At 33.6% G+C, this 13,554-nt stretch overlaps 1 protein-coding gene across 1 annotated transcript; it reads left to right on the forward strand.

Moving 5' to 3' along the window:
- The first annotated feature begins 390 nt into the window (after window positions 1–390).
- On the forward strand, window positions 391–9,517 carry LOC129279225 (adhesion G-protein coupled receptor D1-like). The gene is made up of 5 exons (XM_064110939.1): window positions 391–495; window positions 4,259–4,344; window positions 5,136–5,271; window positions 5,927–5,968; window positions 7,105–9,517. Exons 1-5 carry the CDS (start codon window positions 391–393, stop codon window positions 7,201–7,203), a joined length of 468 nt encoding a protein of 155 aa, XP_063967009.1. The 3' UTR covers window positions 7,204–9,517.
- The last annotated feature ends 4,037 nt before the right edge of the window (window positions 9,518–13,554 follow it).

The raw sequence follows: 13,554 nt of genomic DNA on the forward strand, positions 1-13,554 counted from the left end.
TTCCATTTATCAGGGCGCCCTCCTAGTAACTGAACTTTGTTGCAGGAGTGGGCATGGCCTCGTGTCTATCGTTTGCCATGTTCTTCACTTTAAACTTAGTTGTATATATGTTAATAAGTAGACAGTTTTCTTGTTTTCCATTTATGTCTTTTGTTATATCATGTCTGTACTTGATTTCATTAGCATTGCTAAGCCTATTCAGTGTGAGGTGTTTACTACTATCTTCATGTTTAAATGATGTTGGATGATTATCATTTACAGCAAGATATTGACTGTAGGTACTATACTCCGAATGAGTTTAACCCACCTGCTGGGAAGCAACAATCTCATTACTTAAGCTTCTTGCACTGCAATGCAAGAAGTCTGTCTAAAAGTTTTGAAAACCTAAATATGTTGCTATCATCTCTAAAATCTAATTGCTCTATAATAGGTGTTACCGAGACGTGGTTGAGTGCTCAATCACCACCATTATTTCTGATTGATGGTTACCAGATAGTAAGGAAAGATAGATCAATTGGCCGTGGTGGGGGTGTTCTCTTTTATGTGTCTAATAAGATCTCTTTTAAACTCAGGGAAGATCTTTCCCTCCAAAATCAAAGTGGTGAAATTTTGTGCATTGAAATAGACTTACCGTCTGATAAAAACATGATTGTATGTATAGTGTATAGACCCCCTCAAGATGACATTGATAATTTTCTCACAGGTATTGAGTTATTATTGACTGATATAAATGCATCTGATAAATCAGTTTGCATGATGGGTGACTTCAATATTGATCTGTTGATAGAAAATGCAAACACTCTCCGTTTCCAAAATATTCTTGATTCCAATGCTCTCTGTGTAATGATTAATAAGCCAACAAGAATAACTGACAGGTCATCAACACTTCTTGATAACATTTTTGTGAAAACTACCAAAGGTTATTCCCAATCAGGTTTATTTTTTAGTGAGATTTCTGATCATCTTCCAATCTTCTGCATGCTTTATGATATTCATTCCAACAAATGCAATAAGGCTAAAGTTATACTAAAGCGCAAAATTACTGAAAGCAATATTTCTAGCTTGAGGGATGCTTGTCAGGAAGAGAGTTGGTCGGATGTATTGGAATGTCATGATGTTGAACAGGCTTATGAATCATTTAGTAAAATTTTTCATCACCATTTGGATGAGACTATTCCACTTGTTAGAATAAATACAGGTAAACGTACAGGTAAGTACAGGTAAACGGCCATGGATTACAAAAGGTATACTACAATCAATCAAAAGAAGAAATGTCTTATACAAAAAGAGTGTAAAGAAACCTTCACAAGAGCACGTTGAAAAATACAAAAAATATCGAAATAAGCCGACTTCTATTATACGGTCATCACGGAGTTTGCACTATTCTAGACAGTTTGAGAATGCTCGAGGTAACATGCCCTTGACATGGAATGTTGTTAGAGATATGTTATGTAAGAAAAATAAGTTAGAACCTGCCCAAACATTTGTCCATAAGGATAAAGAGCTTACTTCTGATAATGACATTGCAAATTAATTTAACAGCTACTTTGTGAACATTGGGCCTGACCAAGCGAAGAAAATAACTCCCGTAGAAGTTAATTACAAAAAATATTTACAAGACAGGTCCGAATCATCTATATTCCTTAAGCCAGCTGATCATCTTGAGATATTAAACATTGTTAAGTCTCTTAAAAATAGTAGGTCATCTGGGCATGATGAAATAAGTTCAGCATTGTTAAAACAAATAATTGGCTCAGTCCTTACTCCTTTACTACATATCTGTAATCTGTCCATTTTAACTGGTGTATTCCCTTCCTCTCTTAAACTAGCCAAGGTTATTCCTGTTCATAAAAGGGAAAGCATGACCGTTATAAGTAATTATAGACCAATCTCAATTTTGCCTAGTTGCTCAAAAATACTAGAAAGAATTGTTTATAACAAATTGATTGCCTTTCTTGACAAAAAACACCTTCTTAATCCCAACCAATTTGGATTTCGCAGGTCTCACTCAACGGACCTTGCGTTGTTGAAATTTTATGATTATGTATCTAGTTCTCTGGCTAATCGTGAGCACGTTATTGGTGTATTTATGGACCTGAGCAAGGCATTTGACACCCTTGACCACTCAATACTGCTTTATAAACTCCAACATTATGGAGTAAGGGGCGTTGCCCTAAATTGGTTTACTAGTTATCTTTCAAATAGAAGACAATACACATGCTATAACTATTCTAATTCTGGTATATCAGTTATGAGGTGCGGTGTACCGCAAGGTTCTATACTGGGTCCATTATTATTTCTGATTTATATTAATGATATTTGTTTGGTATCAAACACATTGAATTATATATTATTTGCTGATGACACAAGTGTTTTCCTATCACACCGTAATATTGATATCTTAGAAAACACCATTAATGTCGAACTTCCGAAACTATCTAATTGGTTTAGAAGTAATATGTTATCACTGAATGTTAAAAAGACTAATTATGTACACTTTAAAGGCAGGAAGTCCTGTCCTGACCATGATTTAAGATTGAAACTTGACAATGCTTTGCTTGAAAGACAGACATCTACGAGGTTCCTTGGGGTCTATACCAATGATCAACTTAACTGGAATGATCACATGAAACACATCAGTAAACCAATTTCTCGAAATATAGGTATACTGTATAAAGTTAAGTACCTTGTACCTTATAAAATACTTTACATGCTGTACAATACTCTTATTCTACCTTATGTGTCATATTGCAATATTCTATGGGCAACATCAACGAGTGTCACAAACACAATTCTTTTGTTGCAAAAGAAAGCAATTCGCATTTGTGCTGGAGTTGGTTACCGTGATCATACACGCCCTCTATTTATAAAGCTGCAATGTCTTACTGTTGATGATGTCCATTTTCTTCAAACTTCCCTTTTTATGTATCGGTTTAATGCCAAAATGTTACCTACCTGCTTTTCCAATATGTTTCAACAAAATAATGCTATCCATACCTACCACACAAGACAAGCATCTAATATGCATTTGTATAACCCTCGCACACTGTTGGCTCACAAATCTATCAGACATTATGGACCTGATGTTTGGAATTCGATACCTACTAGTACTAGGAATATATTATCAGTGCATTCCTTCAAAAGTGCGGTAAAACGCATACTTGTCTCTAAAATGTAATTTTGTTGTACTGTACATTTTAAACTTAAATATTGATATAATTTCAATTATTATTACGCCTCACACACTCCTTGTAAATATTTGTAAATAGTTGTGGAACATAATAATTTGTTATTTGGTTTTCTTTGTTTGTTTGTTAGTTGGTTTTTTTCTTTTCTTTTCTTTCCCCTCTTTGTGTAATCGTTAGTTTTGACTTTTCAGTATTGTTTTTATATTCATGTATGTATTTCATATATCCAAAGGTCTGACAACAGCTCAAGCATCTGCTTATTTTGTCATACCACTGCATGTCTGCAACCTTGTTATAATCAGTTATGTTAATGTTATGTTAATCATCATAATTATACATTAGTATTATGTAAAATTTAATGTAATCAATTTTGTGATGGTCGTACTATGTACATTGTCATGACATGCAGAAACAAATAAATAAATAAATAAAAAATAAAATAAAATAACTACCATGGTTATGGAATTCTTGACTGTTTTTTGCTGAATGCTGAGCCCTTTGTAATGCCATCTTAATTACCGGATATGCCAAATATACCATAAATCATTATACGAAATTGACTCGGGTCAAGATAATTCACTACCTTTCAAAATGTGTTACAGAGAAGAAAAAAAAAATTATTGTGTACAAAGAGGAACTACACCAGTGATTTCACTCTGGTGTTAAATTTTTGTTGTTAGTTCAATACATATGGGAGTTATCACAATACCTTACGTTTGCTCTATTAGGTGTTATGTTCAATTCCTAATGTGTAATTTTAACCCCTCAAGGTGTAGTCCTTTGGGGGAAACCAACTGGTGACAGTTTTTACACCCAAGTGGGTGTTTCATAAAGCTGTTCGTGTAAAGTTAAGAGTGACTAAGAACAACTGGTGAACCTTTGTTACGCGCTAAATAATTATCATTGAACATTAATGGTGAATATCATTTACCACAAGAAAGGATCACCAGTCGTTCTTAAAGTCACTCTTAACTTAGACAAAGCTTTATGGAACGGCCCCCAGTTTTCACATCGTAGAATATGAATTTAAATGCTTACCTGTTTCCTTATTTTGTCGTTTGTACCTGTAGTTCAGCGTGATGATCTTGTGGTTTGTTATGAAAGTGTTCAGTGCGCTGAAGGCAAATAAGAAGAAGGATGAAATCGACAAAATAAAGTAAGTATCTCACTCTTATCCATGGGGGCATTTCACAAGTACGTATAACCTAACGATCATACTGGGCAAGCGTTATACAACTTTAGCCACGACAGCTTAAGTTTGATGCATTATTGATATTTCCATCGAAACAAATAGTAGTGGAAAGGTTGTTGTATGCAAGATGTAATCAAAAGTAATTGTACTCTATTCCCCTGTGAGGGAAACAAAACTTAGCGCTAAGATTTTGGGCATATTCAAGCCCTTCGTATAGTCATATATAACTTAAGGAACAGATAGTCTATCAAACAGAGGGTCGTGGATTCGAATCCCAACCATTGCGTAGTTTCCTTTAGCACGCAATCCACCCACACTGTGCACCAGGTGAGGTGAAGGGGTACCTTGCGGGATTACTATCGTGCATGCACTGAGCGCTGGGTGTGTCGGCTACGCATAATTAAAGATACGATTTGTATTCTCTTAAAAGGTGCTATTTAGATTCAGTTATTATTGTTATTATTTCATGTCTATTATTATCATAATTATATTTATTTATTCACGTTTTATTTCAACAGGGTAGCCCTTTCAGCTAGCAAACTGATTAACATAAAGGGACCCGCAACATAATAAAAAACAACACAAGTTTGATATTACAAGATATACTACATCAAATATGAAATAGAAACAGTTTAACAATACTATTATTATTACGATTATTATCATAATCACGATTATTATTATTTACAACTTTTCATATTTATCATCATCATCGTCGTCATCATTATCATGTCTTTGTTATTATGGTATTACAGAGCCACTGCTCGTGCTTTGATCATCCTCCTACCAATCCTTGGTTTAACCTGGATCTCTGGAACAATCACCAGTTTCACGCAATCCCCGAATGTCACCTGCTTTCAGTATGCATTCATAATCTGCTTTTCCTTCCAGGTATGAGAACGAACAAGTCATAAATCCATTCCGAAATTAGAAAATTCAATGTGCGCGTTCATAAAACATGTGCGCAAATTGCGCCCGCATTGTGACGGCACTCCTTCGCGTTAAGAGATTGGTCGACCATTCATGAAAGTTGTCAGCACTATCTAAATTGTGCCGACTATTTCAGTGAAATCCTTGCTTTTGATTGGCTGAGAAGCTCTGCCCTCAGACTGTTACTTTGGTAACTGTCGGAGAAAGACATCTTGTCAGTGCTGACAACTTTCATGAAACGGTCCCCGTCTACTCAACACCATGCAGTCATATTTGACTGTTAAACCTTGTTATAATCATTGGTGGGAAGAGAAATGGGTTTTATAGTTGAGGATAATTAATCTCAGTCGGCAATGTTTTTTTTCCCTTTACTTTTAAAAGGCCCCTTGAACACTTATCTAAAATATGATTTTATATCAGAAAGGTGTACATACGAATATAATCTATAAAAAATGAGCCAATTTTATGCTCGAGATATAGTTTTATACCGATAAGAAAATGTTTAATTCAATTTTAGTTGGGGGCCAAACCAAACCGCTCGAAAATCCTATAAACACGTTATAAAAATGTATAGTTATTCCTGTCTTACACATATCCTTCTCTTTTTTTTTTACAGGGTGTCGCAATATTCGTGTTTCACTGCTTGCTGGTCCCTGATGTAAGTTTCGTTCCTATTCCTTTCGATTGAAAATGGTGCATTATCCATGCATGCAATGTGTGTCAAATAAGAATTGTCGGGAAACTTTGATTGCCATTATTATAAGATCCAGTTTTTAATTTACATAATAATCGCTTAGATATATATTAAACTCAAACCTGGGATTCATATACAATTTCGTAAGTAAGGAAAATTAACAGATTAGTCTCAATTCGAATTCTTATTCCAATGTACTCTTTGTAAGCCGTTGCTCAGGTGTTACTCTTTTCTTCAAGACCAAATATTTTTTTCAGTATACAACTCGAGAGAATAACGAGCATGAATTACTTATTAAGGCAACAATTTACAGATTGAAAACAAAGGTACTCGCTTTCAAGGGGGGGGGGGGGCACACCTGTGTTAGCACGGCATATTTACATTGCAAAATTTGATTATGCCTCTCAAAAGGGGGATTTGGGCCGGATGTGCCCCCTGGATCCGACAGTTGTGTGATGTGGTTCAAAAAGTTACATCTTAATTTTTTTTTTTAGCTTCTCAATTTGAGAATTTGATAAGTTGGATGAAAGGCTATTACCAAAATCGAGCAGTGAAGATCGCGAATAAAACAGTTTCTCTGGTGGTGAGCTAGTGGGCTAATTTCTAATGTAGCCAGTGTTGCCCAATATTGTTGATAGCGAACGAATCTACAATGCTTATATTCACCAAGGATCGTAGATTAAAAACGACACAAATAAACATTTACCCTAATCATGGTAATGTCACTTGGATGTGTGTATCACCCGTGTTTTAACCCAAGTTCATGTTGAAGCCAGCCATGAAAAGGCAGTTCATGCTATAGAAATTGTGTGGGTCTGGACATAATGATGGAGATTGTATGATGGAGCATATTATTATTTTTACTTGGCAGCCAAAGGGGGGGGGGGGGGTCAACCCCCCTAGTCCCCAGTAGATTATTTAAAAATTGAATTGAATTCATTTCCTTTAAAAATGATGAAATCGACAAATGAAAAACGGGAGGATGGCCCTACTCAGCAGCAGCAATCATGGTGCTGCTGGTCTACAGAGGGGTCCTTATCCGCCACTGATCTCTTGCAATCCTTCTCATTAATTATGTTGCTATCCTTGATAATATCCAGGTAAAAACGTCATTGAAGCTTCGGATGAGCCGTCGTGTTGTTGACAGCTCTTGGGCAAAGTCAAGGACGACCAAGTCAACCACCACAACAAGCTTCTAAAGAGAGGCAACCAGGCGGACGATGGGGAATATCAGCATCATATATTTACTGCATACACTGCAAACACTCTGGTGTTGATTTAACATCAGTCCGGAATCTATATATGTCTACACCAGAGAAGTGTTAAACAACACCAGTTTCGTTTTGGTCTAAAACCAGATAGGTGTTTATACAACACCAATAAGTATTACAAAAGCATCGGTTTGATTCCAAAGTGGTGTTGTTTCAATACTTCTCTGGTGTGGACATATATAGATTCCGGGCTGGTGTTAAATCAACACCGGAGTTTTGCAGTGTAGGACAAAGTCTGGGATGACCAAATTAACCGCCACTTCAAGCTTTTAAAGACAGAGACAACAATGGGGATGATGGCATATATCTGCACCCTTTCCTTTATCTTATTCATATTGTTCAAACAATCTTCAGTATTCCTATGTCGGTTCATATGTCATCTTAAAAATATACATTACAGTATACATGAAACAAAGTAAATGAACTGTACGCTTTCCATTTCTTCATTATCGAACAAAAATGAAAAATAAAAAAATCTTTGCAGTCCATGAGTATGCTTAATTCATTAATTTAAGTCTTCATTTTTTACTTTACTTAAATACTAGTACTCTTCTTACCTAAAGTAATTAATATCTAATTATGATACATATTGAATATATGTAGACGTTTAGTATAGTCTTGTACTAGTCTGAGTGTTAATTAAGAAATGTCGTTTTGCGAAAGGGTATATCCCAGACAAAGTGCATGCCGATCTTCATCGCCATCGTGTGTGTGCGTATGTGCGAATATGTGTGTGTGTGTCTGGAGTGAATCTGCCCCAGTTTTTTTTGGCATCAAAATATCTGGGTTTTTTTTCTTGTTGTCAAAATGTGTGTACCCATCAACATCTTCTAGATATTAACCATTTAAAGAAAAATTGTTTTTCACATCTGTAAATCCTCGTTTGTCAGTCTATGAATATAATAACATTGGAGACGTGTTGATGAAATTTTTATGCATATGTTGTAGCAATAATGAAATTAAATTGTATATATATATAAGCGTAGATTTACACTATGAGCAGGTGTATGATATTACCATAAGTGTACAGTGTTCATATTGGTTTAAAAGGGATCGTCGAACCCATTTGCCATTTTCTGTCTGTCTCTGAATGAGCTGAGACACACAGGAATTCCTCGATCGCTTAGCGTACTAAAGTAATGTACTTGAACTCATCGAGTCCCTTGTATATCTAATGTAAATAGGATAGTGAATGTCATTTATCACTCTGATGCCACCATTCTCATTATGTTAATTATGTTCATTTATTATCATTGTAATGAGCAAAAATCATTAAATTGCGCATTATAAATTGCTGTTTTCATTATTATTACGATTATTATTTTCATAATGATAGTTATCATTATGATTGATATTATCATCATTATGTATATTTACAATAATAATTATTATAAACAACTGGATCTGATATAATTGCACTTCTTCACCAAGTCAATGAAAGTATGAATATTCCATTGATTACTTCTGTAAAAAGCCCTTATTATGCCTTGTTATATATAATTGTACATAATGCTATTTTTGTCATTGCTCAACTCAACATGTTTTAATAATACTTGACAAAAAAAAATGTATTGTTTTCTACAAACATTGCGAAAGTAAAGGACAATGAATAAAAACCTTACGGTTGGTAATTTTCTTTTCGACAGAACATTAAAAAAGCCTGATAAAAACCAACGTATTCATACATGTATATATTATTGGCATCACCAGAATTGAAAATATTGAGTTTTATGAAATATCTGTGCTGTAAATAGTATATTGCCTTTTCAATTGTTTTATTTGCTTATGACACTAGTGGAAAATACGCACTCTTTGAGAAACTTGCTTAAAAATATTGTATTTTATCGATGCCTTTATACACTTATGTTTCTTATAACATGTATTAAGATTTTGTAAAATTATCAAAATATTATATCTCTCATTAATAGAATAGCATCTAATTGTCAATATAATGGCCACTATTATTATTTTTAATGAATTTTCATGATGTATTCGTGTAGTCTCAATAGGTTCCTGTTGCGACATTTCTATAGCAAAAAAAACAACAAAAAAAAACATGTGCAATAAATCATTCTCGCATACTCCTATTAATATTATCAACTTCGTGTATAACATTGACATATTGACAAGCATAAAATAAAGCGGTCATTGCATTAGAATGCTTTTCTATAAACTACAGTCATGATATTGATATATTACGGAAACATGATCTAGTTAAAGAATAAACCAATTTCACAATGTGCATATCCATCTGATCTATTTTTTCTTCGCGTTTTAAAGAGTGCTGCGAATTTGCCTTATAAAAATATATACGGAAAATAAATTGTGAAAAAAATGTTTTTATTGCATTTTCATCGTGCCTTGTCCTATTCACAGTATGTTTCCTCGATAGTACTAACAATGACTTTGCCTTCACAAAATCTATATTTTTATCACTTTGTTTAAAAGTATTTTTTAGAAGGGAAGAGTTATATGATATAAAAAACACATCCGAACTACAATACAATAGTAAATACTATGGAAATATATTCACGCAAAATATATTTTAATCGTATATGTTTAATCAACTCATTGCATCGGAGTGTCATTTTTCGCTAAAAATCTTTACAGGCTACACTCTAAATTACAAGGATTTAAAATAGATCCATTATGGCTATTGATAGTGACCAGTCGATGTCAGGATTTAAAATTAATCAAATTAATCTATAAAGATTTAAATGTTAATAAATTTGGATTTAAAAATAAATCTTTACATTTAAATCTTTAGGGATTAATTTTAAATCCTAATATCGACTGGTCACTATCCACAACCGTAATGGACTTATACTAAATTCCTGTAATTTTTTAGAGTGTTTGAAGCCTACGGTGGTCACTTCATGTATGGTATAATATCAACAGTCATGTAGGATTATAATGTGCATTTGTTTCATGAATAGTGAGAAAGCAAACTTACCTGCCATACATACTTAAACGCACGCAAACTTACTTCAAGACAAATTGACATGTATATAATTATTTGGGAGATGCATATAATTATTCTACATTGCACCTACCTTTGTATATTGTTTTATCTTGTATCTTTACCGTAACGTTAAGACTTTATACACCCTAAAAATGAGAAGCTAATTTAGCATTCACATAGCTTGTATAGTGAGTAAACTTCGGAGTGCTGATTTTCTAGTTCGAATTTGAATTATTAAATCAGCACTCGGAGGTGCAGTCACCATAAAGGTCATTAGGATGCTAAATTAATTCTTCATTTGTAGAGTGAAGTACATGTATAAGCTTGTACTGCTGTAAGCAACGGTTCAAATCTCTCCTAACTGCGGGTGCCCAATCGTGACACAATTCTCTTCAGGTGGATGAGCCCATTCCCAATTATAATATTTTGGGGGTTGGCGATTTTAATATGTCAATACATTTACATTTCAAGTGTCAAAGCTGGGTTATAGGTGCCCCCTTTTTGCCAAAAGACCGACAAGGACCAAATCAGAGGTTTCCACTTAAAGTTGTCCCATGGTATTTACGGCCGAAATAATGTCGCCGGTGAATTTTCTTTAAAAAACAAGAAAAGTAAATAGATAAAATACAAAGCAATGCATAATGAATTAAACAACGACATGCATAATAAATCTAATCTAATACCAGATTATTTTTTTATTTATAATTGTTAGGAATGCTATGGAACTAAAAATAGCATTCGGAAGCTTTATTCAGTGAGAGCGAACGGTATGGTATCATGAATAAATTAGTATAATTAATTCATACAAAATCAAAATTGTGAATGTGAAATTTAATTATGCAACCGCGTTAATTACATTATTCTTTCATTGTGCAAAAAAGAAGAAGATGTGTTGCGATAGTGGAATCCGCCGTTGAGATCTTAAGGGGGTTTATGCCCCCTCCCGACAAGAATCGTGAAAATGCTATGAGGGTTAAGTGTTTAACTGTTTGCCGTGATTTGTTTGTCTTTCAAATGCTTATTTGTTTAACCATTTAGCAAAATACTTGCTTCAAGGTAGCGACGTTCATTTTTGAAATGAACCTTACATTGTAAACACTACTTACATAATGTTGAAGTATAAGTTAAGAGAAAATTCCGGGAATTATCATAATTTATCTAGCTTGTTTCGAAACACGGCAATAATTAATTCCTAGAATAAATTGAAAGTTTTGCCCCTTAAACAAGGTGTTTCTACACTCGACAATTTTGAAGAAGTCTTTTGCAAAGTGTAGATAGTGTTAAACTTTGGTCGGGAGAAATTCGATGGAGAGTCCCACTACCATCCCCACCATATCATTGCACTTAAACCATCCTACACTGCAAAAACTCCGGTGTTGATATAACACCAGCCCGGAATCTATATATGTCCACACCAGAGAAGTATTGAAACAACACCAATTTGGAATCAAACCGATGCTGTTTTAATACTAATTTGTGTTGTATAAAAACCTTTCTGGTGTAGACTAATACCAAAACCGGTGTTGATTAACCTTTCTCTGATGTGGACATATAGATTCCGGGCTGGTGTTAAATCAACACCGGAGTTTTTGCAGTGTAGGATTAAGGTCTGTCTGGACATATAAACATGAAAAGTATTGATATTTACATCTCACAATCGATTTTTTGTTGATGAAAGTTATTTTAGAGGGAAATGAAGGATGAATATAAATTCATCAAATCCAACTTTACTGCGTTCAGGAAGTATAAGAAAGAATCCATCTGAATATAAGAAATGTGTTTATAAGAAATCAAGAAATAAACTCACAAATTTAATTAAAAAAACAAAAAAAGAATATTATCGATTACAGTTCCAAAATGCCTCTGGTGATATTCAATTCAATTGAAGTGCCTACATTGAACGAATTGAAGAATTTATGAAATCTTATGCACATTTTAGTTTCCAATATTTAATAGTTTTTCAAGATCTGAAACAATATTCATGAACCTTGCTAATGTAGATGTAGATCAATGACATTGGTCACAACGCATATTTAAAGTTTCGCAACAATTTGCCCATAATGATTATGTCTGGGGGGCGTTTCATGAAAGGACTTGACGGACGTTTTATCCGACAAGTCCCATTTTATCCGACAGTTACCATAGTAACAGTACCTATCAGCCAATCAACATCAGAGAAAGATGTCAGATCTGACAACTTGTCGGATGAAAATGTTGATAAAACACTCCCCTGATGTACCTTCATGAAATGTGTGTAGATTTGATTGTCAGTACACTCTAAAAAAATATTGGGTAAAAGTGCGCCATGAGAGTAATTATGTGTCCAACCATCATTGGGCATTTTTATTTTAATATCCAGTCTGATGAAAATTTTGCCCATTCTAAAGTAATTGCTGCTTATTTTTTAACCTTACTGGACAATATGCTTCCCGCATTGGGTAAAATATTGCCCCAAATTGGTTGGACACATAAGTACCCTCGTGGTGGTAAAAATTGTACCCAATATTTTTTTTTACAGTGTACATTATTTTGATAACTGGGTAAAGGGATATGCCGTTGTAAATTTCTAAGAATCAACGTACTTAAAAAAAACCCATAAAATATGGTAATGAACATTTAAAACTGTAATTCTTTGTTGATCGAATGATAATTACCTAACATGTTAATTTAAATTGTTTTAAGAAATTGAATAATATCAAAATATTGACCTGAATCCAGCAGGAATAGAAGCGTAAAAGTCGTTACGATTTTAAAGTTGAATTCGAAATTGTTGATTCATCTCACATTTCATCATTCCAATATTCAAACAAAAACATCTTTATGTATTCTACAATCTAATAAATTTGGCAATTAATTATTCATTTAATGTCCACATCAAGTCTAGGAAAGTCAAAACTTTTCAAACTGTAATTCATTATCAAATAAAATGAAAGGTTATAACATAATTTTGCAGTGTGAAGATACATTAATACTTTATATTTAAAGGTGTAATGATACATTTGGATTAATTCTATATTCTATATATGTTTTTTTTAATAAGTCAACAAAAATAATTAACGATCCACTGCAAGATTCAAATCTTACAAATACATCCAAATGTTAATCACATTAAGGAATATATTTAACAAACATTTAGACAGGTTTTTATTCATTGAATATTAATTATCGGTATAAATGCCAAAATTATTCTGCTAGTCTGATAAAAATGAAATGAAAGAAACCTTGCTGGGCCAAATCCAGCCATTCTCATAATTTAATGAATAATATTACGAACACATTAAAGAGGTTAGATGATGTAATTTTCGAGAATGGGATCG

Source organism: Lytechinus pictus, chromosome 16, assembly GCF_037042905.1.
Source record: "Lytechinus pictus isolate F3 Inbred chromosome 16, Lp3.0, whole genome shotgun sequence".
Lineage (NCBI taxonomy): Eukaryota > Metazoa > Echinodermata > Echinoidea > Temnopleuroida > Toxopneustidae > Lytechinus > Lytechinus pictus.

Excerpts from the sequence above, each read along its gene's own strand:
- LOC129279225 (XM_064110939.1), top strand. The coding sequence starts at position 391 with ATGTTGCTATCATCTCTAAAATCTAATTGCTCTATAATAGGTGTTACC. Across the intron at positions 4,345-5,135 it reads GATGAAATCGACAAAATAAA|AGCCACTGCTCGTGCTTTGA; the intron begins GTAAGTATCTCA and ends ATGGTATTACAG. Across the intron at positions 5,272-5,926 it reads TAATCTGCTTTTCCTTCCAG|GGTGTCGCAATATTCGTGTT; the intron begins GTATGAGAACGA and ends TTTTTTTTACAG.